General features: G+C 62.4%; 1 protein-coding gene across 2 annotated transcripts in view; it reads right to left on the bottom strand.

Moving 5' to 3' along the window:
• Positions 1-13096, bottom strand: part of PRR5 (proline rich 5) — a 51031-nt gene that overhangs the window by 5488 nt on the left and 32447 nt on the right. For both annotated transcript variants that reach the window (XM_069491848.1, XM_069491847.1), the window contains 3 exons: positions 10216-10296; positions 5842-5890; positions 4314-4371 (listed from right to left, as the gene is read on the bottom strand). In XM_069491848.1, coding sequence (XP_069347949.1) covers positions 4314-4371; positions 5842-5890; positions 10216-10296 — 188 coding nt within the window. The remainder of the gene's footprint in view (positions 1-4313; positions 4372-5841; positions 5891-10215; positions 10297-13096) is intronic.

The following is a 13096-nucleotide window of genomic DNA, read 5'->3' as shown; positions in this document are numbered from 1 at the left end:
ACAGTAACTGGGCCAACCTCCCCGAGCTGATGGCACAGGGTACTCGGCACAGCGTCTGGTGCCAGCAGATGCCAGGTGCTAGTCCTGTGCCCGTCGCGCATGAGACCCGCACACGTGTGCCCCGCACAGCAGCCCCAGCTCCCCCTGGTCTCGCCACAGCCTCCTGACAACCCCGCCAAGCAGCGGAGCACCCGTCCGCCCACCCGACAAACAGCACCCACTCTGCACCAGGCCTCACGCTGGGCGACGGGGACCCAGCTGAGCCCAAACTTCTCCATCTCCCATCACACAACAGGGAGCAGGACACCGAATGGCGGTTACAAGGACAGTGGCGAGGGGCAGCCTCCGCTGAGCAGGAGACTGAGCTTCTGAGAAAAGGGTCTGCCACGGTCAGTGACCCCCACGGCCTGGGACCAGGCCAGCCCAGGCTGCCCATGGTGAGGCCTGGGGAACCACGAAGGCCACGTCCAACAGCAGGACCACGTCCAAGGGGTAGGGGGAGAAAGGGTCAGGCAGGGAGGGCTTCCTGGAGGAGGTGCTATCCATGCTGGATATGGGGGCTGGGTTCGCCAGACTGATGGCATGTGGGGGCACATCTTGGCATGTGAACCTCTGAAGCAGATAGACAAGCTCCGCGGGCATTTCTGCTGGCCCTGGGAGATGGGGACAGCCTAAGTGCCCTGAGCTGCACCAGGAGATGCAACACGCGGAACCCTCAGCCTTTCTGCCTGGATGGAGCAGAGAAGCTGGGATGTGGGCTGCCGGGCCCACGGCCGAGCAGGCCCCGGCACGTGTCCCCAAGGCCTCTGCTGCCTGCAGGGGCTCCTGCCCGGGAGCCAGGCTAGCAAACGGCTGGAAAAAATGGGGCTGTTGTGGGTGTCTCCCAGCGAGGAGGGCAGAGTCGCCACAGGCCGGCCACCTCCCGAGTGCGGGTCAGGCCAGAACTGCCTGAGGTTTCCATGGGAATGCTAAGGCCAGACAAGGGATTCTCCCCTTTTCCTCACGTTCCGTGGGCCCCGCGCCCCCTCCCCCAAAGCCCCCAGGTCTGTGTGGGTTCCAGCGCACGGGCAGCCCCGGGAGGGCCGCAGCACAGCCGGCCCCGCGTGTGGCCCAGCGGCCCTCCCAGGTGGCCCACACCTGGCTCTGAGGGCAGCGGAGGCTGGCAGGAATGTCTGGGCTGGGAGGGTGCTCCCTGCCCTGTGGAACGGTGCCCGCACACAAAGTCCCTTCAGTTCCCTGCCGGCGCGGCGAGAAGAAAGGCGGCTTAGTCCCTGGCCGGCCGTGGGGTGGCCTGGGCGCCCGCCAGGCCAGCGTTCTGCTGAGCACAGGCCGCTCTCTGGCCCCCGGGGCGAAAACGCTGCGGAGAGCAGATGCCGTGAAACAGAGTCCGGCCCCCGGAGCCACGCACTGACCGCCAGGGACCGTGCTCTGGGCAGGACGGGGGCAGGGCGGGGGCTGTCAGGGTCACCGAGTCAGAGGCCGGGGGTTAGGCCCTGCTTCCCACCACGCTGAGGGCCCAGGGAAGTCCCCGGCCTCCATGGCAGCCCCTCTGCAAAAGGGGTGCGATGAGCACCCCCACGTGGGCAGGGTGAGAGCCGCGATGCAACTGCCCGGGGTTTGCTGCCGGGGACAGGGCTGTGTGTGCGTGTGCACCGTGCCCTGGTGCTGAGCCCTGCAGGCGGCCAGCACACGCGGTGGTCCCGGCCCGTGCGGGCCCTCACTGGGGGCCAGAGCACGTCCCTCTCGCCTCCCCCGCTCAGAGTGCTGAGGGCAGAGACGGGAAGGAACCGGGCTGACCTGGCTCAAGTCTCACAGCCCACAAAGACCAAGGGATGCTGAGGACCACAGGGCAGTGACAGAGACTCCAGCATAGGCTCCTGTGACTGGGGCCGAAGGTGTCTGGCCGGGGGCTGGCCGTGGCACACGGAGGCAAGCGTGCGAAGGCCGCGGGAGGTGAGGTTTGGTCGCACGACCTACACCAGGTTCAGAGTCCCTGAGACGCACGTCCCAGGGCCCGGGGCTGGCAGGACCACAGGCTCCTCCTCAGAGCTCCTGAGTTTCCGGCTGCCAAGGGGTGACTCTGGCTGCAGCCAGAGCCGATTCCCGTAAGCCGCCACTCAGAGACCATCAACCCACAGCCTTGGTGTGGTCCAGCCTTCACCCTGTTCCTGGGGGCCCCTCCACCTCCAGGCTGGTCCTCCAGGCTTCCCACTCCCAGGAACCGCTCTGCTCAGGGGCCGAAGTCCAAGGCCTCGCTGGAGGCTGGAGAGAAGGGGCAGGTGGCAAGGTCCTAGGGCTGCCCACGTGGGGCCCTCACCCTGCCTCCATCCATCCCCTCCATGGCTGCAAGCAGTCTCCAGAAGATCCACAAAACTGGGTGGGGAGCACGGAAGGGAGGTTTCTAACGCCACCTTTCACGGTGTGGAGTCAGCTGCATGGGGGCAAAAAGGGACGAGCCGTCCACATTTTGAGGCCCTGCTCAAAGGCCACCACTTCCATGCAGCCCTCCCTGACTGCGAAAGTGGAATTAACCCTTCCCTTCCCCCTGACGTTCATCACACTGCATTGTCACCATTTAGTCCATCTCTGGGTTCCCAGAGGCCACCTGGGCCTGATATGTAGTGAGCCCTCCTGTGGACGGAGCCTGTCCCACCCCACAGTGCTAAGGTGGGGCACGGAGGCCAGAGAGGAAAGGCTGTGTCTATAGCTACATGGGAACCAGAGGCCAGCACTCTGACTCCCAGCCTGGAGCTGCAGGCCTGTCCCTGAGGCCAGGAAGGTCGGGCAGGGCTGGCGAGGCAGAGGGTGAGGCTGAGCCCCTGGGCAGGGCTTGCCAGGGCCGCCCTCTGCCCCTTCCGCCAGGCAGGCACGTCCTGCTGCTCAGGCAGAGCTCCACCGCGCCACACAAAGCCCCCTTCTCTGGCCGTCCCTGCTCCCCTGGGCCGGAGCTGGTGGGAAGCGCAGGCACCACTGGAATGTGCCGAGTCAGGAGGGGCACGAGAGGACACCCTCCTCAATGCCAAGTGCCCATGGCCCTAGCTTACATGCTGCCTCCTCCAGGAAGCCAGCCCAGGCCCCCGGCTGTCTGTGCCTCCCCACTCGGGCTGACGGTTCTCACAGCTTTTCTCTGTTCTTGCCATGGCCGGCCCCACCCACTGCGTGCAGTGCAGGTGAGGAAGGAACACGCCAGGCCACCAGGCCTCAGTGTCCCCTCTGTGAAATGGGGAGCATCTTTTCTTCCCAGGGTCAGAGCAAGGCCTCATAGGAACCTGGAGCAGCAGAGGGAAGAGGGTGGGCTCGAGTGTCAGTTACCCACTTTGCACCCTGGCCCTGCCACGGAGCAGCCATGTGGCCTAGGCTGGACACTGGACCTCTCGGTGCCTTTCCTCCCCGTCTGTTCAGTGGCGATGATAATCGTGGCTCCCGCACAGGGTTGCTGGGGATCAACTGAGGTAGCAGACAGAGTCTGGCACGGTGCCTGGTGCACAGTAGGTGCTCAACAAACGGTTATGGACGCTGAACCCTGCACAGAGCCTGGCACAGAGCACGCCCCGAGCAAGGGGGATCGTTCGAGCTGAGCCCTCCTCGTGTGACCTTTCCCCACACCAGTTCACGCCTACGAGGACACCCGTATTTCGGTTGTTGCCCCAAACCCCTCAGATGCTGGGAGCCCGAGAGTGCCAGGACCTGGCAGGTGGCCAAGGCCTCCGCCCACCTGCTGAGGTGTGTGGGGGGGCAGAGAGGCCAGCTGGAACCTCGGAGGCCCCTAGAAGGGCAAAGGGTTCAAATGCTGCCTCTTCCCTGATGTGCAGAGTGGCTGCAGACAGATCGCCTGTCATTACTGTTGTCCCCATTTGGGAACAATGATCTGAAGGCCTCATAGGGTGGGTGGGACCCTTGAAAGAGAAAACTCACCTAAACGCCCCCCTGCCACGCCCAGGTCAGCAGCCCCCTCACAGCCACGAACGCCTGCCCCGTCCTCTGTGAGCAGGACGGCAACTCTGCCCTCCGAGCCTCAAAAGCCACACTGGCGTTCTCCTAGGCCTCTGGGATGGGACCACGCAGGGACAGAGGGCCCCATGGGCAGCGAGGTGGGGCAGGGACCTTCCTGGCTCCGGCAGGTTTGGGGGGCAGACTCTCTCCCGAGGCCCTCAGGGGTGCGGATCTTGGCCCTGGCCTCCAGGCTGTGTTTGGCCCTGGCCAGAGCCGCACCTCCCACCCAGAGTGCTGGGGGGCAGAGGCCCGGCCGTGCCCCGACTCCCAGGAGACACACCGGCACGCAGCCTGGCCCGGCCACGGGCTGCCACACTCACCCTCGTAGAAGCGAATCTTGTCTCGGAGGATCACCATGCCTTTGGTCAGCAGCTGGTTCTGCAGGGACACACAGAGGTGCCATCACTGTCCCGTGGGTGCCCTGGGGTGTCCTGGCCCGCAGGGCCCCCAAGAGTTCACCAGGCAGCTGAGGCCCAAAAGGGGGAGGTGACGTACTGAGGTCCCACAGCCCGATGCCGCTGAGCTAGAGCCTCAGCTCATCCTGGGAAGCCACGACTGACCTGGCCTGGGGCTGTCACGAGAGAGGAGGTGGCCACAGGGACATCTTGGAGTCCGCTGCACTGGGGGCCTTGCACACCCCATGGTGAAGAAAGGACTTTGAGGCAAGAGGGGGCCTCATTACCACAGGCCCGGCCTGTGGGCCACCGCCACACCACGTGGACCCTGCACGCGCTTCCCGGGCATCTCGGCCAAGCACGGACCGTGTGGTCTCAGCACTGCTCACAACAGCCGAGAGGTGGCAGCAACCCAAGTGTCCACCAACGCAGGGGCAAATACATAAAATGTGGCCTGTCCACACAATGGGACGTCACTCAGCCATGAGGGAATGAAGTACTGACTCGTGCCCCAGCCGGGACGAACCCTGGCAACATCGTGCTGGGTGAGAGAAGCCAGACACGAGAGGCCACGCACTGTACGACTCGGCGGGTGTGAAATGCCCGGGACAGGCAGGCGCAGAGACAGGAAGTGGCACAGCGGGTGCCTCGTGCTGGGGAGGGCGGGGAGGGGGCATCCTTTGGGCATGATGAAAAGTTCTGGAACTGGATAGTGGTGATGGTTGCACAACTTTGTGAATACTCTAAAAACCATTAAATTATACCCTTTCACGGGGGAATAGTACGGCATGTGAATTATACCTCAATAAAGCTCTTAAATAATAATTTTTAAACCCCAAAACCGTGCACTGTGAGGAACCATGGGCCCACTCTTGGCCAGCAAGGTGGGCGCCTCGCTCTGAGCCCGCAGAGGGGCCGAGTTCTGCACAGGACCCTGCGTTGCTCATGGCCCCCCTGCCCCCTGCTGTGTGACCTCAGGCAGGTTACTCCACCGCTCTGAGCCCCAGGTTCCGTGTCCACTGACCACGCAGGCCTGTTGGCCAGGGGGGTACGACGAATGCTAAGTGCTGCAGTCCCTGGGACAGCGGCCTTGGGAGATGCTGATGCCACACGACACTGTCACCATGAGGCTCAGGGCACAGGGCACCCAAACACGACGTCTGGGGTCCCACACCGACATTCTGGGGGGAGGGGGATGGCTAACAAGACTTCGAGTCCATCATGTGCACAGCACAGCGCCGAGACCTCGCCTGCACCTGATCATCACTAACCTCTGCAACAATCCACGCTGGCTATGTGGGGAAACCGAGTCACAGCCTGGCGAGCCCTCGGGAGCCCAGGCAGACAGCGGTGGAGCCAGTGCCCCGTCCCCACAGAGAGCTGGTGCCTCCCCCTCCTTCCGAGCCCCCGCAGGAAGCACGGCCAGCGTGGCCGGCAGGCACAGCCCACCCACCTGCAGGTACTCCGTGAAGAAGGACCCCAGCTCCGTCTTCAGCAGCTGCCTGTGGGCGGGAGGGGAAACGAGAGTGAGTCAGAGACCACATGGCAGCACGGGGACCCGGACCCGGGGCCTGGCGGGGGGCCGCCTGGGCAGCAGGGGACCAACCTGCTCAGCCCGAAACTGTGCGGGGTGGGAAAGTCCCACCCATGCAGCGCGGCAGGGCCCGGTCAGCCCCACAGCTGGGCCTCCACGGTCCACAGTCTCGGCCCATCAAGTTCGTCCCTGCACCCATTTCACAGAAGAGGAAGCCTAGGGGCCGAGTCTCATACTTTCTCCAGGCGACACCAGGCAGGGCTGGGCCTGCAACGGCCAGCCCACTCCCTTCCACCCGCCCAAATCCCTGCCGGGGAACCTCCTCGCCCCCTGAAGAGCTTCTTCCCGAGTGTTTCCTCCTCTACTCCAGAGAAGCTCTACGCCCCAGCGGCAGGCGTTGATCAGGGCTCCCTCTCACAGGGGAGGCAGGAGGGGCTCACGGAGGTCAAGTGACTAGTCCGAGGCCACACAGGACATGCCAGAGTTGGGATCTGAACCTCGTCCTTTGCATTCAATGCTGACAATTCCTCCCACTGCACACCAGGGGCTGAGAGAGCAGGGAGCGTCACGTTCCACGCCACCCACAGACCAAAACCACACAGGCATGGTCAATGCCGAGCGTCTCACGGCCCAAGGCAGACCAGTGGGGGTCACATGGGACGCTGGAGAGGGGCTGCCCCCCACGGATGCCCTGGCAACATCCTGCAGGACAACACGGGCACGGGCAGCCCCGGCCACTGGCAGCCAGAGTACCCAGGGCCTCAGATTCTAAGAAGGTGGGTCACATGGGGTGTCCTTCAGGGACAATGCCATCCAAAGCCACCAAGATAAAAAGAGGCTTGGGTCCTTGACCTGGCAGCCCTCTGCAACCCAGAGGGGCCCACCCTCTAGGGTTTTTCCTTGTGTGTAAAGACCATTATGCAAAGTGCGCACATTTCTGTGCCTCAGAAGAAAAGCGACCAAAGGAAGGGACCAGGAGACAGCGAGAGGACTGGAGCACGCCCGAATTAACACCTCTGGCGCTTCAGGGACACAATCAAGACAGCAAAAGCCAACTCACCAAACAGGAGGAAAGATTCACAAATCAGTATCTGATAAGGGTGTACATCCAGAAAACATACAGAACGCTCATAACTCAACCTAAAAACACAAACGGCCGAATCAAAAAATGGACAAAGGATGTGACCAGACATTTCTTCAAGGCAGATATACACATGGCCAACAACACATAAAAAGATGCTCAGCGTCCCCAGTCACCAGGGAAACGCGAATCGGCACCGCGAGGAGACACCGCTGCACGCCCACTGGTGTGGTCAGAACGAAAACCGGAAAGTCACAAGTGCGGGTGAAAAGCGGGGGGCAGGCCCTCACAGAGCTAAACACAGTGACCAGGTGACCCAGCAACCCCGCTCCCGGGCACACCGAGAGACATGAAAACACGCCACGCAAAAGCTTGCACACACGTGTCCACAGCAGCGTGACTCGCAAGAGCCAAAAGGCGGAAACGACCCGCACGTCCATCGACGCGCACCGTGTGCTCTCCACGCGTGTGGTGGATTGTCACTTGGCCGCAAAGTGAACAGGGCACTGCAGCACGCTCCCACACGCACCAACCTTGAAAGAAGCCACACGCTGTGATGCCACGTGTATGCAATGCCCGGAGTAGGCAAACCCACAGACAGCTGCCTGGCACCTGATTTGCCAGGGCTGGGGGAGCGACAAGGAGCCACTGCTAATGGGTATGGACTTTCCTCTTGGGGCGATAAGAACGTTCCGGAAGCAAACAGTGGTGATGGTTGTACAACATTGTGAACATGCTAAAAGCCACTGGACTGTATACTTTAAAAGGGTGAACTGGCCGGGCGCGGTGGCTCACGCCTGTAATCCTAGCACTCTGGGAGGCCGAGGCGGGTGGATCGCTTGAGGTCAGGAGTTCGAGACCAGCCTGAGCAAGAGCGAGACCCCGTCTCTACTAAAAATAGAAAGAAATTATATGGACAACTAAAATATATATATACAAAAAATTAGCCGGGCATGGTGGCGCATGCCTGTAGTCCCAGCTACTCGGGAGGCTGAGGCAGTAGGATCGCTTAAGCCCAGGAGTTTGAGGTTGCTGTGAGCTAGGCTGACGCCACGGCACTCACTCTAGCCCAGGCAACAGAGTGAGACTGTCTCAAAAAAAAAAAAAAAAAAAGGGTGAACTTTATGGCATATGAATTATATCTCAATAAAAAGTTTACATACACACACACACGAAAAAAAACAGCCGGACATCAGCATCCTCACTATTCCAGCCCTGGCCCTGCCCAACTACCTGTGCCTGGGCATGTCCAGGGGACCCCCTGGCCCCCCAATCTCACTAACCAGCCGTAAGAACCGAGGGGGGCATTTGGAGGCTGGTGCAGCTGATGGCTCCAGTCACAGACTCTCACGGGATCAACGCTAGTGACGAATTCTGGACCAAATCTGCATAACTAAATGCACCTCATTTAGTGTGGCCACGTGAGCAAGAGCCCAGTGGGCAGGGGGCTCTGAACGACCCGCAGGCCCCGGAGTCAGGGGCCTGAGCGCCAGCTCCACCCGCCAGTCCTGCGACGGCAAACGACCCACCCAGCCACTCTGGGCCTCGGTCTTCTCGTCTGTGCAGCGGAGCCGACACGGCGTCCGCCCCTCAGGGCTGCCGTGAGGAGTGGGTGAGTTTAAGGTACAGAACATTCCGTGCCCAAAGCTGGCACAGAGAAAGACTTCATGAAAAAGGCCTTGCTGTTATTACTTAAAGGTTTCTAGAATTTAATTTTGAACTGGCTAAAAAGAAGTTGCCCCAAATAACCCAGCTGCCCAGGAGCTCGAAGCCTCACACGACACCCACTTTTACACGTTCTCGGGGATAAGCGTCCCGGGCTGGTGAGCGGGGCCTGGGAGCTGGTGGCTTCTCTGTGCCCCGCCCAGCGGACACTTCAGGGGGGCTGCCACGCGGTGCCAGCTTGCGGGGTCAGGTCGGGCGGGGCCCGGGGAGAAGAGGACACAGCAAGAATCCGACGGACGCCCACGCTGCTCAGGCCGGAGGGCCGGGGGACGTGAGCCAATGCCGGGGCTGTGCCTGCTGCCGCGCTCCTGAATTGAAACTCTTCCTTTGCTTGTTGCTCAAACACTCTCCAGATTCTTGTTTTCCTTTGAGACAGGGTCTTGCTCGTTTGCCCAGGCTGAGGCTAGAGTGCAGTGGCGCGATCACAGCTCACTGCAACTGAACTCCTGGGCTCGAGCCATCCTCCTGCCTCAGCCCTCTGAGTAGCTGGGACTACAAGCACACGCCACCTTGCTCAGCTTAAATTTTTCTGTAGAGATGGGGTCTCACTGTGTTGCCCAGGCTGTGAGCAGATTCTTTAGGCTTGTCACAAACTCCCGTTCCCCTAAGCAGAGGAGTATCGGGAAAATGGGGCTCCTGGGGCCCCACCCTGGCCAGGCCAGATGATCCGGAGCAAAGCAGGACGCCCTGAACAAGTGACACACACTGGCCTCGGTTTACCCACATGTTAGGGTCCTCTGAGCTCCGCCACGCGGGGGGTGGGGGCAGGGCACCTACAAATGAAAATCTGACCCACTTACTCTCATTCCCAGCTCGAACGGTGAGGGGAAGGTTCACTGCCTGTCTCCCCGTGTTCTTCTGACACAGGGACAGGGCTCGGAGGGTCAGGGTGGAGGGAGGTGGCATGGAACTGGGAAACACCCCCTTGTAGCAGCTGTGTGACCCTGGGCAAGTCTCTTGACCTCTCTGAGCTTCTCCCCTCCCGCACTGCACACAGGCCCACAGACTCCCTCGAGGCCGCTCGGCTCTAGCAGCAGCTGCGGGCGCCTGTCCGCCCTCACTGCCTCACAATCCTCATTTCCCGGCTCTTCACAGGAAACGAGCGTGTTCGCCGGGCTGTAATTGCCTTTCCGGAATGACACTCAGTCATCAGGCAGGTGGGTCCTTCCTCTTGAACAGAATAAATATCCTTCGCGATGCTGGACGTGGCAGGGCCCTGTGGGCGTTATCTCGAGGTGCTGTCCAGGTCCCACCCTGCTTCCCCGAGGACCGTCCTCAGCAGGGGTGGCGGCTCGGGGCGTCGGCCGAGGTCAAGCCCCACATGGCAGCTCGGGAAACCCAGCCCGGATCCCACGGCCACTGCTAACGTGGCCTCTGAGAGGGAGCCCCAAGCGTGGCTGGTGGATCGGGGGCCTGGCTGGGGCCTCCCACCCTGGGCCCAGCCCTCCCTGCCGCTCACCGACCCCGGCCCAAGGCGGGGCACTCACCGGACGCCTTCGTTGAGGCTGAAGAGCTCCTGGTCGGGCAGCCCCTTGCGCTGGAAGACGGCGATCACCCCGTTGTGGATGCTGCGGGGAGGAAGAGGAACGTCACGTCTGGGGTCCTGAGACCCTCTTCCCCTCGCCCACCGGGCCTCCCCTTCTCCTTCCCTCTCCTGCCTGCCCCTCCTGCTCTGCCTGGAACACGGTGCGCCGGACCCTACTCTGGGAAGAGCAGGAATCGCCGTCCCTGCGGGACCCTGTCCACACCCGTCTAACCCTGTGACCCTGCACCCCCGGCCGGCCTACCCGGAGCCCGGGCCTGGGTCACCAGGTGCCTCCCGGTGATCTCTCCAGGACGTCCCCTGCCCCTGCACACACTCTGCAGCCAAACCCCGGCAAGCGCAGCTTCCTTCCTGTGCTCATAAGCCCTCCACACCCAGGCCAGCACCGGGACCCTCTGCTCACCCCTCCCGCCCCCCAGCACATCCACGCCCTGCTGACTTTTGCCTGCCCCACGTCTCATGCCTCCGGGCCCTTCTCTTCCTCCACGGCCACCCTGATTCGGGCTCCACACGGCGTCCCTAGCCAACAGTGGCATCCTATCCACCTTGAGCGTCCACACGCCAGCCCCAGGGAGGGTAAAAAGTGTGCGTGTGATCACGCCCCCTCCCCCGATCTGCCCGAAGCAGATCTTTTAGACTTTCTGGGTCCTCCAGTCTCCATCACGGCTGCCGTGGTGCGCAGACGGCGTGGACACATACCAGGGAGCGTGCAAGGCTGTGTTCCCGCAGAACTTTATTCACAAAGACGAGGGGTGCACGCCAGAGTCTGCCGACTCCCTGCACTGGCGCTTTCCTGGCCAGGAGCTCCAAGGTGCCCCAGCCGGCCCCAGGGACCCCCAGCTGCCCTGAGCACCACACGCCCTGTTACCTGCACCCAGCCCCACTGGGGAAGCCGCCACCAGCCACGTGACCCATGCACCTGACTCTCCTGCCTGGTTCTTCCTTCCTCTCCCCACTTCCAGCTACGCAGCTGCTCCAGACGCCAGCCCGTCCCTGGCTTTCACAGCGTTTGTCAGTGTGTGCCCACGCAGCATGTGTGATTAACCTGTCCCCTCCACTACGCGTAAACCCAAGAGTGCAGGGCCCTGGGCTGCTCATGACTGCGTGCCCAGCCCCGGGCTCGAAGGGGAAGCTTGGGAAGTATCTGGTGCAAGTTCCTCCTCCACCTTCCCTCACCCTCCAACTGCAGTCGATCTGAAGTCCCACCCGGTTCCATCTCCCAGATCTCTCTGCTTCGCCCGCCTTGCCTGCCCGGACCTCAGATTACACCCGCCCGCCTCTGCCTCCCCACTGCCTCTGCCCTCCCGGAGGCCAGAGACACTTCCCAGGGTCCTGCAGGTGGCATTCCAGGCTCCTCTGGACACAGCCCCGCCCCACACTCCTGGACATCTGGAGCTCTAACCCCCCAGAGCAGTGGACTCTCTAGGCAGTGCCACATCTCTGGGTCTTGGTACCCACTGCCTGCTCTGCCCGGAAGGCCCTTCTCCCTGTCCACGGGGCCAGCAGCTGTTTATGCTGGGCCCTGACGGAGGCCGCCCCCTCCAAGAAGCCCTCAGGCCCCCTCCCTCCCTGTGCACTCATTTACCAGCACTCTGCTGATTCACTTTCCTGAGAGTGGCCATCACCGGCCACAAGCTCCCCAGGGTGAGAACCAGATCTGGGCGGCACTGCCACCTTGTACTCAGGACGTGGCTCCGGCTCTGAGGCTCTGCTGCAGATCAGCTGCCGCCCTTCTCGGCTCGGAGGGGACAGCGGGCCCGGTGCTTCTGTCTCCTCATTGGCTGTCATTAACTCTACCCTGTCCTGTGATTGGCTGCCCATCTCGCAGATGAGAAAACCAAGGCCCAGAGAGGCTAAGTCCTTTGCAGGAGGTCACAGAGCAGCGTCTCCACACGGAGCCAGGTCTGGGCAGGGCTTCCTGTCTCTCCCTGTGCCCTGGAGGCAGCGGGGCAGGGTCTCAGGCCTCAAGTCCCAATGTCTCAAGGAGGCTCCAAGCAGTGCGGGGACATGCTCAGGTTCCACACCTGGCTCCCGGCCTGGCCAGCTTTGCCGAGGAGTTATCACCCACTTCCAGCAGGCACTGGCCAAGACCACACCAGACACGTGTCACCTGACCCGGGGTGCCCAACTACTCCGGAATGCTCCTTATTTGCGTGTCTGGGGACGCAGGCTTGCTAACTTCTGTTTCTTGTCTGTAGCACGGGGATCACGAGAGCGCCCACCCACAGGGCGCCGTGGGGACGAGGTGCCTGGCCCAGGGTAGGGGCTCGGTGCACGTTCACCGCCAGGATGGTGCTCACCAGTTAGAAGCCCTTGGGTGGCCCCAGGCCCACAATGTGTGACAGTAAAGTTGCCTCCCCTTTACAGAGTGAAAAAAGATAAAAATCCCGCAGGAAGTCCAACGGCTCCCAGGAAGCCGGCTATCCTATAGCAGCCACTGTCCTCCAGGAATCCCAACAGCTGGACACTCACGCCCAGCCCTGTGGGGCTGCGGGCGGGGAGTGAACTGCACATAGTGGAGATGCCTGGGCCAGCCCTGCCCAGCCCTGTCTCTGGGGGAGCCTGGGGGCTGGCGGGTGGGGGCTCTGCTGCCCATGCCCCTGGGCCCCCATGGGGGCTCACAGCAGGCCTTCCCTAGTTCTCTCTGGGAGCGCAGGCCTCTCTCAGGGTGGTCTCTTCGCTGGACCCAAATCGGTGGGAAGGGCAGCATGGACCACAGCCCGAGGCAAGAGGAACCAGGAAGTCTCCAGAAGCCAGTGCTCTGGAGCCCAGGGGCCTCTGGGCTCACCGCGGCTGGGCAACAGGCCCTTCCAGCCTGCATCCTG

This window comes from Eulemur rufifrons, chromosome 16, assembly GCF_041146395.1.
Source record: "Eulemur rufifrons isolate Redbay chromosome 16, OSU_ERuf_1, whole genome shotgun sequence".
NCBI classification, from domain to species: Eukaryota; Metazoa; Chordata; class Mammalia; order Primates; family Lemuridae; genus Eulemur; species Eulemur rufifrons.
This window is presented reverse-complemented; position numbering and strand designations above follow the sequence as displayed.